This window comes from Podarcis liolepis (genome assembly GCF_965112155.1).
Source record: "Podarcis liolepis genome assembly, chromosome: 2".
Classification (NCBI taxonomy): domain Eukaryota; kingdom Metazoa; phylum Chordata; class Lepidosauria; order Squamata; family Lacertidae; genus Podarcis; species Podarcis liolepis.
The window spans coordinates 107,293,340-107,307,638 of NC_139555.1; the positions used below are offsets into that span (position 1 = coordinate 107,293,340).

At 42.3% G+C, this 14,299-nt stretch overlaps 1 protein-coding gene across 1 annotated transcript; it reads right to left on the reverse strand.

Moving 5' to 3' along the window:
* Positions 1-5,809: 5,809 nt before the first annotated feature.
* On the reverse strand, positions 5,810-7,402 carry LOC310701876 (olfactory receptor 2AK2-like). The gene is made up of 2 exons (XM_083493358.1): positions 6,550-7,402; positions 5,810-6,214 (listed from the first exon to the last, which is right to left on the reverse strand). Exons 1-2 carry the CDS (start codon positions 7,066-7,068, stop codon positions 5,867-5,869), a joined length of 867 nt encoding a protein of 288 aa, XP_083349484.1. The 5' UTR covers positions 7,069-7,402; the 3' UTR covers positions 5,810-5,866.
* Between the last annotated feature and the right edge of the window lie 6,897 nt (positions 7,403-14,299).

The following is a 14,299-nucleotide window of genomic DNA, read 5'->3' on the forward strand; positions in this document are numbered from 1 at the left end:
TTTTGAATTGGGACAAGTCAAAATATTGCTATGAGTTTGGGGAGAAGGAAGTAGGCTGGATGCGAGATCCTTCTAACCGCGGGATCCAGGAAGTGTTAAAATATAAGCCAGGGTAATGGGTCATTAGGAGAACAAGGGGGGCTTTGAGCAAGACAGAAAATGTGTAGAACAACAACAACCAAAGCCAGAGTTCTTCAAGTGATGTGACCTAGAAGAACTCTGGAGAGAGTCGGAGCAAGGTTTGAAAGCAAGGCTTGATTTCTCTTTGAATCCAAGGCTACGGCTATGAAAGAAACAAGATCCTCTTTGGGTGTCAATGTTGTGAGCCCCTCCGTAGTATAGATCTGCAAATAAACCATAGATTATGAAGACACCACCGTCTCTGCTGTGCCTCATTCCAAAAGGAAACACAAAGCCTCAAACTCCTGGAATCTCTGGGTTCTTGGGGTGGTGTGCAACAAAATCTAACAGCATTTCTAGATGGCAGACAAAAATGCCAAAGAAAATTAAAAATCATGACCCAATGCCAGTAGTACCATGTTGTTGTTTTTCCATTCTGTACCCTATATCTTTTCCTTCCTTTCCTGATTATACTGTGAAGGGGAAACCTGATGGACAGCAAGGCTGGAATTTATAATACAGTACAGGGATGCAGAGTGGGGAAATTTACATTTCTCCACATAGAAGGAACTGAAATGGGAGGAATATGGAATTTTGAAAAGATTTGTTCGTTTATTTTGCCAGCACCATCTTCACTCATTTCGTCTTGTGTAGTTACAGTACAATGGGAAGTAATTAATCTTTCAATAAATAAAAAAATTAAAAGCCTTTTTTGCAGACCATAAGCAATTAATGTTATTTCTGGGATACCACCCCCCATTTCATTTTTATGTTATTTCCTTATTTTTGAAGGAAGATATTTTTGATTTCTTAAAAAAAAATCTGGGAAACAGTGAGACAGATTTCCAGCACTGAACCAAAATCATGTCAAATCACACAGGAAGTTTCTGCATATATTCCCCCTGCCCCACATTTCATATGGATTATTTCATTAAATGACTTACAATGGAGCATTCCAACACAAAGCTTTTGAAAGCAAAAGTAATCTGTTTTCAAGCATATTGCACACCTTGCGAAAGGTTTATCCAGTTGAGTTTGAAGGCAAATCCTTTCAAAAGAAGTGTTCCCTGACCGGGAATCGAACCCGGGCCGCGGCGGTGAGAGCGCCGAATCCTAACCACTAGACCACCAGGGAAGCTGTGGTAGGTTTGTCAGAAAGCTAGCCATTATCACTACTATTTCCTTCTGTAGTTCGTAATACAAGGAAGTCTTCAGTTCTGTGCATAGCGTGCCTCCTTCTCAAATAAATTCATCTGCATGTCAAAAACCGCAAGCATCGCGCGCGCGCACAGCTCTTCCGATGGTTCTCCATTGACGTTTCCCTTCTACCTAGAGAAATTGCCTTCTGCAGAAAACCTGAGCACTTTTAAAAAAACTCTTCCGAATAAAGATAAGGAAGCGCCGGTGCTTCTCGTGCAACTTCTGCAAGCATCTAATTTTACGTCTGCACTGCGGGATGCCTCCTTTGTGAACTTTATTTCTTTTACATAGGGTCGGGTGGGGAGAGAAAGTTTTTTTCCACCCTCCTTGGGGAAAATGGTGCTCACCAGCCAATTTTCCTAATTTTGATTCCCCGACAGAGCTAAGGCTGCAATTCTTGCACACTTAGGTGGGAGTCAAGTCCTACTTCACCCTGAGGGGCTTAGCAGGTCTTCTAAGCAGACACGTGCCCACGATGATACTGCTAAAACTCAGCGCGATCCTACGATCAGAGGATCTCCAGAGTCTTCAGGTCTTGCCCAGCGGTGCCTGCAGATGCCTCTTGCAAGTGGTCACTTGGCTTCTCCCCAGCAGCCCCACGAGAACGAAATGCGCAGGCGTCGTAGGATTTGCCCCAGCAAAGGAGCGAATCCAGGTAGCTCCTCTGGAATGTAAAGGAAGCCTCCGATTGGTCCCGCATTCAGCCAATCGCGGAAGAAGCCTCATGGAGAGCATCCCACGCGCAGGGTGGCGTTCGAAAATCTTGGTGTGTAAGGAGATCGCAGCCCTACTCAGAGGAGTCTGTAACCTGAAACGTTTGTAACCTGAGGCATTTGTAACTCGAGGTCCCACTGTAGTTGTCATTTCTGTGACTGAGGCAGTGAGAGATTTTACTTTCTTGGGCTCCATGATCACTGCAGATGGTGACACGAAATTAAAAGACGCCTGCTTCTTGGGAGAAAAGCAATGACAAACCTAGACAGCATCTTAAAAAGTAGAGACATCACCTTGCCAACAAAGGTCCGTATAGTTAAAGCTATGGTTTTCCCAGTAGTGATGCATGGAAGTGAGAGCTGGACCATAAAGAAGGCTGATCGCCGAAGAATTGATGCTTTTGAATTATGGTGCTGGAGGAGACTCTTGAGATCCCATAGACTGCAAGAAGATCAAACGTATCCATTCTTAGGGAAATCAGCCCTGAGTGCTCACTGGAAGGACAGATCCTGAAGCTGAGGCTCCAATACTTTGGCCACCTCATGAGAAAATAAGACTCCCTAGAAAAGACCCTGATGCTGGGAAAGATGGAGGGCACAAGGAGAAGGGGATGACAGAGGATGAGATGGTGTTCTTGAAGCTATGAACATGAGTCTGACCAAACTGCGGGAGGCAGTGGAAGACAGGAGTGCCTGGCGTGCTCTGGTCCATGGGGTCACGAAGAGTCGGACACGACTAAATGACTAAACAACAACAACAAATGTAAAGAACCCCAGGCTCCCACGGGAGGTAGGCATAGCTGTCAACTTTTCCCTTTTCTTGTGAGGAATAAGGGAATTTCCCTTAAAAAAAGGGGGAAAGTTGACAGCTATGGAGGGAGGGCAGTCTAGAAACAAGTATTTTATTTTATTACTTCATAAAAGTTATGCATCCCTTGGTTGTTTAAAAAACAACAACCCAAAAACACCTCAAAGTCTTTTTCAAAAAAAATAAAAATAATATTATCCTTAGGAAAACTTAGCAAAAATGTCACACATTTGAAAACAATAGGCTGAAAACAGATTAAGACTCGCTATTTTATTTCATACATATATGAAAAATAAATGAAAATCCAAACCCTGCCCCTCCCATTTCCACAAAAATTAGAATTTGCCAACCCTGGAGATTGTAAAATACATTTCAATAACTGTCTCCCAAAATATTGTTCTTGAACTATATTTCATTAGACAACAGCTAGGTTTTATATAGCACTTTATATGGCTCAGAGCAATTAATATAGATGGTCTCAATAACAAATACAGCTGCCTAAGAAGGTTAGTATGATCTTTCCCGTATTGAAAATGGGGTCCATGATAGAGAAAGTATGTTCTGGATTATGATACATTAGCTTTCTGTATGTTATCATTGCTCTTGAAAGAACATGCTACCCCAGTGCATATCAGGAAACCAGGAATATACCCCAGGAAATTGTTTCATTCCTATTGTCTCTTCAGACCTAAACATCAGCTGATGTGTCCATCCAGTGCTTTTTTCTGGGGGTGGGGGGGAGGGGTACACAGGGGTATGCATACATTTTGTGAATCTAAGTTTGGCCTCGTTGAGGGGCAGTATTTCAATATGAGCAGGAAAATGACAGTACCCCTAAACATTTTTTAAGAAAAAAAATGCACTGTGTCCATCTATTCTTTTCTTTTTCCTGCTGCTGCTGCACTGAGTTGCTTTCAATACTTTTTTTAGTCCATGTGAATTAAATGATGATTTAATTAATTGTTTATTGCATTATGGTGTACACTACATTTAGCGCCTTAGGATCCTACAGAATGAGAGGCAGCTTATAACTGGAAATAATAAACAAGCATTCTCAAAAATGCAGAGAATGATGGAATTGTTGAAACAAACTTTTAGTTTCAACAAACAGATTGGAAAGTAAGAGATTTAGGGTCATTGTGACAAAAATATATGGAAGGCCACTTATATCTTAAACAAACATACTTAGGAACTTCATGCATTTTTATTTCAAATAATTCCTTGCTGCACTGGTAATGCATTGTAGCCCTTTATTTTTTATTTTTTCCAAAAATGCAAATAAATACATAGTTAGCAAATACATACATTGATATCCGCTCTATAAATCAAATAATATAAAAGTTAGAAATCATACATCTCAACATCTATAAATAGAAAGAAAAAGAAAACAAAAAGGAAAAGGAAAAGCAAAGACAAAAGAAAGAAAAAGACAAGACAAAAAACAACAAAATAATTCAAAATGTATCTTCTGTTAGATACTATTCAATGCGATTCTTAAAGGATATACCTATCCTGATATGTAATGATCTCTTTTCCAATCCTGCCCATTTGATTTTAGTAGGTAACAAGAACCTGGCAAGGCCAACTTCAAACCAGACTTCTTCCCTGGTTGTGTCTAAATTTGCTAATAAAGTCCCCTCTCCCCACTACTCCCTTTGACCAAAGAACCAAAAGCAAAATCCCAGCGCCAAAAGTGAACCTTTTCCTTTAAAAGAGAGGTCGCTCTGCCCCTTATTCAAAGTGTGGGTAATGTGTATGTGAGAAAACACCCATGGTCGCAAGGATATGCTGTCCATCAAGTTTCACATCTGCTAGTGGTGGGCAGTGTGGTTTGGTGAATTGGGTGATGGACTAGGCAGGAAGAAGGACTCACAGGAGACTCCAAACAGTGGGAAACAGAGGAGGACTCTTGCTGATTTCCCTTTCCCTCTGCTGTCCAGTTCAAAATCTCCTCTGGAGGGTTGAGGAACCCTCTGGAGCTGCATGAGAGCTGGTGCACAGGGTTCCAGAAGGAAATTAGCAAAGACATCATCATCAGCTTTTAAATAGCACTTTAGAATGATTAAAGCACTTCTCATATTTTATCGCTGCCATCTTTACAGCAGCCCTGTAAAAAAAATTCAATATTGTTACAGAACTGGAGGTGTCCCACTAAACACTAAAATTAATAAATGCTAGGATTTGAGGTTATTTGTGATATGAAGGGAAAATATAAGCTGCAAAGGGATTCCTGGGTAGCCTGGCCAAACTAGGGTCGTTAAGAGAGCCATTGTGGGTTGTTAACAAGACAATGGAACTTCTTGCTTGGGTGTGACCAGGGACTGGAGATTTGGAAGGTTGCCAGGGTAACTGCTCTGGGAAAAGGCAAGGGGCTTCTGGGAAGAAGAAAGAGGAAGAAAGGCTGAGATCCAGCTTGGCAAAGGGGAAGGAAGGACTGCCTGCAACGCTTTGGGCCATGCTGTAAGATCTGGACTCCCTCCATGCAGATTGAGGGTGTAAATAGCCGAATAAACCCTATTTCTTAAAGCATGATGGCCTCCACCGTTTCTTCTGTTCTCCATGGCTTGGCAGAGAGATGGATGGGTGCCAGGCATTTATAACAATATTATGAACCTTGGAAAAGTGGTGGTGTGTCTGGATCCCTTCAAAGGTCCTTTTACTGGACATTTATGATTATTTGTGCTCATGATGGTATTGGGGTACTTATACATGTTCCATCTTTCAATACTGCAAAAGGTTTTGGGGTGGGCTTGCTGCTTTGTTTCCAACCAGTGCTTGTCTCATAGCTTCCCGCTGAAGTCCTTTAACTTCTCTTACGACACATGTTCTGGGTTTTGTTAGTTTGCTTGGTCCACCTTTTATTGCAAGGGGGAAAAATGGCACACTAAAATTAAATTATGCTTAGGCAAACTGTTTCTGCTGCTGCCAGTTGCTTTCTGTTTGCGTTTATCCTGGATTACCACTGGATTCCAAATATAATATACTATCTCGCCATTTCCACCCTCTTCAATTGCCTCCCAGGAAGTTATTTATGTAATGCAGATTTTGTGAATATTTTCCTCAGTGCTGACAAGACATCCCGATTCCTTAGGCTGTATATGAAAGGGTTCATCATGGCAGGCACAATGGTAATAAATATCGAGTTGATCATCGCCTTTTGTGCTGAATAGGAGGATACTGGTGTCATATATGTCAAAATGGCCGCTCCATAGAAGAGTCCCACCACACACAGATGGGATAGGCATGTCCCCAAGGCTTTGTGGCCACGTCTGGAGGAGCGTGCCCTCAAGATTTGCAGGAGGATGGCAATGTAGGAAGTGAGGATGACAGAGAGAGGGAGCAGGAGTATCAGGAAGGTACCAAGGAAGGTTACTGTTATGTACTGAGTTGAATAGGATTCAAACTGCAGCAGTCTGATTGGTCCTAGAACAATAGGATCCAAAAGGCAGCAGTCTGATTGGTGCTAGAACAATGCAGCAGTATGATTGGTTGGCAGGAACCACCCAATCATGCTCCAGATAGAAGTGAATCCACAAACTGATTGGCTTAAAGTAGAATTCCGGAATTAGCCAATCATGTGCAGCCCATTGTGTAAATAATGTATATAAAGCAGATACTTTGAGGGGACTTTCATTCATTCCTCCTCACCACTATGAGCTGAATAAAGAGCATGAAATCACTTTGCGACTCTGAGTATATTTCAGTTACTATTTCATATTTGGAATTGTCTGAGCAGGACAACTTTATAAGGGCTGGATATTCACAGAGGTTATGGTAAATTACATTTGACTTGCAGTAGGGAAGAGGCAGTACATACAGGGAACTTGTCATGGCCTGGACAAAAGGCCAGAACCAGATGAAAGCTGACAAGATGTAGCAAACTTTCCTCCTCATGAGGACCGGATATTGCAGCGGCCTGCAGATAGCCACGTACCTGTCATATGACATGGCAGCCAGGATGGGGCATTCTGACCCCCCCCCCGCCAGTGTGACAAAAATCTGGACGACACATCCGTAGAGTGAAATGGTGTAGCTCTGGGTTACGAAGTTCACGGTCATTTTGGGAACGATGGAGAGAACCTGACAGAGGTCCATGACAGACAACTGGCTGAGGAAGAAGTACATTGGGGTCTGGAGACCAGAGTCCGTCCTGATCAGGAAAAGAAGGAGGCTGTTTCCAATCAGGGCGATGACAAACATGAAGAGAACCAGACCAAGGAAAACCATGGGTGATTTTTGATGCAGACGTCCAACAAGAACAAACTCCGTCTATGATGTTGAGTTCTCTCCCATTGCTCTTCCTATTGCCTGGATTTTATCTAAGACACAAGGAGAGAAGTTGTGGAAGTCATGCAGTCCAGTGCCATATTACAGATCATCACCATTTTAGCAGTAGGGAAACAAAACCAAACAAAACCCAGCATTTTAAAACTAATGATGCCCCATGCAACGTGGTCCAACAGCTTGCACATCATGTCAGCAACAGGGATCCACTGGTGGATATTGGCTTCCCTGTATCTGATCTGCCATAATGGGGAAGGGTGCAGAATAATATGGAGTTGGGAGCAGGAATATGCACTAAAAGCTTGACTGCAGACTTGGCACAGATGACGCATGTTTAGCATATCTCTTTGGTGATGTCTCTGCACTCTTACTCTGATCAGTACTTGATTCTGTTTGGGATGGGATCTCAGGGGAGCCCTTCATGGAGTTTATTGACCTGATGGGAGAAGAAGCAGGGAGGAACGAGGAACCTGGAGTTTATGTGACTGCTGTATTCCCAGCACCCAGAAGGAGATCCATCCTTTGCTGAGCTGATCTGGGCTGGGAGAAACTCCTGCTCCCCAAAGCCAGCTAGTTCTCATAACACTGTCATTATTGCACAGACACTCCACTTTCTTCCACGCTAAAGGCACTTCTCTGGTTTGAGGCTCATGCTGTTTCTAGCTTGCTTAAGCAGCGGAGGGGAAATATCTGCTGAAATGGAAACAAACAACATTGGGGTTATTTTGCAAATTAGCTAGACTAATCAGCTGTTAGCTGCCAACAGCAGAGCAAACTGCTGGGTCTTTATAAAGTTATCGTGCTATTGACTCATGTGCTTTCTTACCGACAATCTGTATACAGTATTTATAGGACCAGGACCATAGAAATGGGAAAATATTAGTTACATGAAATAAAAGACACCACTGCAATATGTAAATGTAATTGGTGCTTCATTGAGATTTGAGATCCTCCGTATCAACCAATTGGAAGGAATATACTCATCTCACCTACATTTAAAGTATCAAGCATGAAGGACATGACTGTGAACAAGATTAACCATGACAGCTATAAATTCAGAAAATGTATGCATTTGCTTGTCTGCTTGATTGCATTTGTCTGCTGTGATTCACTTGCAATTTACAATAAAAATATAAATGAGGTTATCATCAGTCAATAGTACAGAATACTAAATTATAAACAACTTCTACAATAGATAAAAGTCACATACCTAAATTTGCTTAAACTGGTCTCGGATGAAAAGCTTTGATGAGTCTACTGATTGAATTACATCTTGCTCAGAACTTGTTCTGCAGCTTCCCAAATTATCCACTGTGATGCAGTTTTATTGGGGTAAAAATGCAAAATGTTTAAAATCAGTGGCCAATCATTCTGAATTATCAGTGAGGGTTTTGTTTTGTTTTAGTTTACATTTTGAAAGACTGGAATCTTTTTCTTGTCAAAACAATGGAAAAGAAAGACAATTGCCAATTTGCACAGCCCGGGCTGGGAGAAATAAGAGTTTTCTTGATTTCTTTTCAGAGATTAAAATATTTTAAAATATTTTAAATTGCAAGCCCAACAATCTTGCATAAAGCGCCCTTGCAGAAGCAATTAAGACTCCCAAAATTTTGGCTCTCTTTAAACGCACTGTTTTCTAGCACACATCTACAGCCTTAACTGTGAAATCTTTTACAGATAGGTAGCCGTGTTGGTCTGCCATAGTCAAAATAAAAAAATTCCTTCCAGTAGCACCTTAAAGACCAACTAAGACTTAGTTGGTCTTTAAGGTGCTACTGGAAGGAATTTTTTTATTGTGAAATCTTTACATGGAACCCCCTGGCTCACTCTCTGCCGTGGAAGAAAGTAAAAGTTGCGTTTTCATTTTGTTACATCCAAATCAGGAGCGGAGCTTTCGTCACCCAGGTATCCTTCTGTCTAAAGCCTCCAAGGAGAATTTGACAGTCCTCTTCACTTTAGGAAATCTATCCCTAGACCTTAATTAAGGTTCAGTTAGAAAAGCGGAAATTTGCCTCCCACGAATGCTTGGACAAAGTTTTATTTTATTTTTCTGTGATTTCCCCTTTTGATATTTCTGTCCATTACTCTCCATATCACCTGGTGATGAGGTGTAGCTAATGTGGCAGAAGACAGAATTCAAGATGACCTTAACAGGCTAGAGAACTGGACCAAAACTAACAAAATGAATTTCACCAGCGACAAATGTATGGTTCTGCACTTAGGCAGGAATAATCAGATGCACAAAAATAGGATGGGGGACATCTGAAAAGGATCTATGGGTCTCCGCTTAACACAAGTAAACAGTGTGGTACAGGAGCAAAAAATGCTATTGTAATTCTAGGTTCCATCATCGTAAGTATAATGCCCACTTTCAGCTTTTTAATATCTGTTTGAAAAGCCTGGTGTGTACTATGGTTGATACAAAAACATAGAGAAACTTCAAAGGAGGTCTAAGACCTCACACTAAATTCCTTTGCCAGCATTCTTTTTAAAGCACACAGGATTAATTCAGCAAGCAATTTGTACAGAAGCAAGATGGCGTTAGTTATGCCATATACAAACAGAATAAAGAAACGTTTCTGAGACCCCACACTATTAGACAGCATAAGGAAATCTTTGGGGTAATTCATAACTCACTTGGCTACAAATTGGTAATGTTTGCAGATGATATTCTTCTGTTTATCACAAAACCTCACAGTACTGTTCCAATGTTAATGCAATATACAGATGTTTTTGGCAGTATCTCTGTATATACTATAAAGGTAAAGGTAAAGGGACCCCTGACCTTTAGGTCCATTCATGGCCGACTCTGGGGTTGCAGTGCTCATATCGCTTTATTGGCCGAGGGAGCCGGTGTACAGCTTCCGGGTCATGTGGCCGGCATGACTAAGCCGCTTCTTGCGAACCAGAGCAGCGTACGGAAATGCCGTTTACCTTCCCGCCAGAGTGGTACCTATTTATCCTCTTGCATTTTGAAATCCTTTCAAACTGCTAGGTGAGTAGGAGCAGGGACCGAGCAACGGGAGCTCACCCCGTCACGGGGATTCGAACCACCGACCTTCTGATCGGCAAGTCCTAGGCTCTGTGGTTTAGACCTAATTACTTTTACTCAAATAAGGCGGGGTGTTTTCACACATCTACTCAAGCGATAAAGCCACCCTCTAACTACCCTTTAGGCATGCATGAGATATGCCCTGCCCAAGCTTGCTGAGGTGTCTCGATAAACCATAGCCTAACAGCAATCTGCCCTGTTTTCGGGCATTCTTACCACAAGCCAGTAAAGATAAGCCTCTAAGTGAGTCTGTGTTTTCTGATTGGCAAGTCCTGGGCTCTGTGGTTTAACCCACAGTGCCACCCGTTCTGGTCCAAATTGGAGTTGATGTTAATAGGAAATAACTTGTTGGTTTAACCATTTAAACAATACCAATTTCATATTTGCATAAAGGTAAAGGGACCCTTGACTGTTAAGTTCAGTCACGGACGACTCTGGGGTTGATCTCAATTTCGACCACACAGTGGGAAACTGTTTGCCATGGACAAATTCAATGACATTTGGAATCCATTCTTACAAATACTTTAATAGGTTAAGATCTGGTGAAGTACAATAACAACTTTGTAAAGTACAGTGGTAGCTCAGGTTACATACATACGTTTCAGGTTACAGACTCTGCTAACCCAGAAATATTGCTTCAGGTTAAGAACTTTGCTTCAAGATGAGAACAGAAATTGTGCTCTGGTGGCGCGGCAGCAGCAGGAGGCCCCATTAGCTAAAGTGGTGCTTCAGGTTAAGAACAGTTTCAGATTAAGTACGAATTACCGTATTTTTCGCTCTATAACACGCACCCGACCATAACACGCACGTAGTTTTTAGAGAAGGAAAATCCGTAGGAATGCCACCCGTAGGCATTCCCTCCATAACACGCACAGACATTTCCCCTTACTTTCTAGGAGGAAAAAAGTGAGTGTTGTGGTGCAAAAAATACGGTAAGTACTTAACCCGAGGTACCACTGTATACAGTTTTGGGGTTCTCCCCATCCCCCTCTTTACTTTCCCTTCTACATGGGTGCTGTTTCTTTTTTTCTTTCTCTCTCTTTTATTTACGACTCACCACGTTTAGTGCACATATAATTATGTACTTTTCAATAAAGATGTCTGGGGGAAAAGTATAGTGTCCAGATCGAGGGAAGTAAAAGTCCCACTGTATTTTGCCTTGTGGAAAGTGTTCAGAGCAGTCCGACCAAGATGATCAAAGGGTCTGGAAACTAAACCTTACGATGAATGGTTGAGGGAGTTGGGTATGTTTAGCCTGGAGCAGAGAGACTGAAAGGTGATATGATAGCCATCTTCCAATATCTGTCACATGGAAGATGAAGCAAGCTTGTTTTCTGCTGCTCCAGAGGGCAGATCCCAAACCAATGGATTTGAATTACAAGAAAGGAGAATTACAAGAAAGGAGAACTTTCTGGCAGTAAGAGGTGTTTAACAGTGGAATGGACTACACTAGAAGGTAGTGGAGTCTCGTTCACTGGAGGTTCTTAAGCAGAGGTTGGATGGCCATCTGTCAGGAATTCTTAACTGTGACTTCTGCATTGCAGGGGTTGGACTCGATGACCCAAGGGGTACTTTCCAACTCTACAATTCTGTGATTCTAGGTGGGTGAGAAAGAAAAATAAGTGCATATGTTAATGACAGAAGTTCGGAAATGCCACCCAGAGTGGCTGGGGCAACCCAGTCAGATGAGCAGGGTGCAAATATTAAATTATTATAATAATAATATAGAAATGGACAAGTGTGAGGGGAGAGCTCCTTGTTTGGGGTTTACTTTATGGCAGTTTCCTGTATTCATACGTAAAACTCATTTGCTCTTGTAGGGAGGACTGAGTAAATCCAAAACTTCTACACTTAATTACAAATTTCTACGTTATGTCTAAAACATATCATGGATATATCATTATTGAAAGGTTCAGCAATTAAGGGTTAACTTTTTATTTACTTTTTCAACTTACAGCCTTGGAGAATTAGTTAAGTTCGCACCGCAGAGAATTAAAGTCGGAACAAACTCAATAAGTGATGCAATTAGATTTGTTTACTGACTTGAGTTTGGTCCATGTTCTTTCACAGATGTGTAATTCTTACTAATTGGACATAAAGTATCCTGAGTATTATTTATCCATTTCTGCCTAGAGAGAGTTATTTGTAATTAAGACCTCAGAAATGTTTCTCTTAGTAATAGCAATGCCCTGGATACAGAAGTGATAGAATCAATACAAAGTTGTTATTGACGAAAACTGAATTTTGTGATGGAGATCCCGGAAATAGTGGGGTCTCCATTGGAATTTAGTAGCAAATAGACTTTAGATTTTTTCTTACCATCAGTTCCAGGGAAAGCTCAGCCTCCAACATCTTAATATTCTTGGAAGTATTCTATACCTTTACACAATTTTGTCTCTTAGGCCTGCGTTCTGTGTCCTTTAGGTAAAAGGTAAAGGACCCCTTAGGGACGCAGGTGGCGCTGTGGGTTAAACCACAGAGTGTAGGACTTGCCGATCAGAAGGTCGGCAGTTCAAATCCCCGCAACGGGGTGAGCTCCCGTTGCTCAGTCCTGCTCCTGCCAACCTAGCAGTTCGAAAGCACGTCAAAGTGCAAGTAGATAAATAGGTACCACTCCGGCGGGAAGGTAAACGGCGTTTCCGTGCGCTGCTCTGGTTTGCCAGAAGCGGCTTAGTCATGCTGGCCACATGACCTGGAAGCTGTACGACGGCTCCCTTGGCCACTAAAGCGAGATGAGCGCCGCAACCCCAGAGTCGGTCATGACTGGACCTAATGGTCAGGGGTCCCTTTACCTTTACCTTAAAGGACCCCTGGACGATTAAGTCCAGTCAAAGGCGACTACGTGTTTCGAGTTTTCATCTCGCTTTCAGGCCAAGGAAGCCGGCGTTTGTCCACAGACAGCTTTCCAGGTCACGTGGCCAGCAGGACTAAACCACTTTTGGTGCATTGGAACACCGTGACGGAAACCAGAGCGCACAGAAACACAGTTTACCTTTCCCTGCAGTGGTAGCTATTTTTCTACTTGCACTGGCATGCTTTCAAACTGCTAGGTTGGCAGGAGCTGGGACAGAGCAAATGGAGCTCGCCCCGTCGCGGGGATTCGAACCGCCGACCTTCTGACCGGCAAGCCCAAGAGGCTCAGTGGTTTAGACCACAGCGCCACCCGCAGCAAGTGATATCCATATGCAAAAGCAGAGAAGCACTAAGTTGCCAAGCACCTGCTAATGAAAAATTATTCAAGTACATTTTGCTTGTGCTGTAATCCACATTAGTTAAAGTCTTGGGACAGTCTTCTCTTGGGTGATGCAGGCAGAGTTTCACTTTTTAAACCAGCTTAAACTGCCCCTCACAGCAAAGCAATGAATAGAAGAGTTCAACCATCTTACCAGAGCAGAGCTGTAGATCGTTTTGAAGTTACATCGATGCAAAGATCAGAGACCACTTTCTGAGGAGCTGTGGTGATACCGGGTCATCTCAGTGCAATACTCAGGATTCACAGTGATACGGGTAAATATTTGATCCAACACTCCAGAACACAGCAGCAAAAAAGATCACTTAGACCACGGGTAGGCAAACTAAGGCCTGGGGGCCGGATCCGTCCCAATCGCCTTCTAAATCTGACCCATTTTTTTCTCTTCAAAATATAGTCTGGCCCCCACAAGGTCTGAGGGACAGTGGACTGGCCCCCTGCTGAAAAAGTTTGCTGACCCCTGACTTAGACAAGTGTTTTACTTCTGTTTCCTCTAAATGTGTTTCCTCCCTAAACCTTCCTTGGAATTATTTTCATCTTGCATTTATTTTGTCAACATTATTGGGATAATAAACCTTTTGTGATGTTACAAATGCAACATTCAGTGTATTATTTCAATTCACTGACAATATTGGGACATTCCAATGCATACCAGAATCTTATTTACTTGATGTAAAACCTTTCATTCATGCATCAGCGTTTTGAGAACCTGGAAGCAAGAATGAGTTGGGCAGTGATGACAGTGAAGTCCTAGACAGGTTTACTCAGAGGTGGGCCCCACTAGGTTCAATGGAGCTTACTCCCAGGTAGGAAAGGGCAAATCTGTTGCTTTTGGATCTCAAAGTTTCTCGTTTTCCCAGTTTAAAATTCAG

Bases quoted from the DNA above. Each gene is read 5' to 3' on its own strand.
- LOC310701876 (XM_083493358.1), bottom strand. From the start codon at position 7,068: ATGGTTTTCCTTGGTCTGGTTCTCTTCATGTTTGTCATCGCCCTGATT. The intron at 6,215-6,549 runs GTAACTGAAATA...CAGTACATAACA, and splicing joins ACAATTCCAAATATGAAATA to GTAACCTTCCTTGGTACCTT.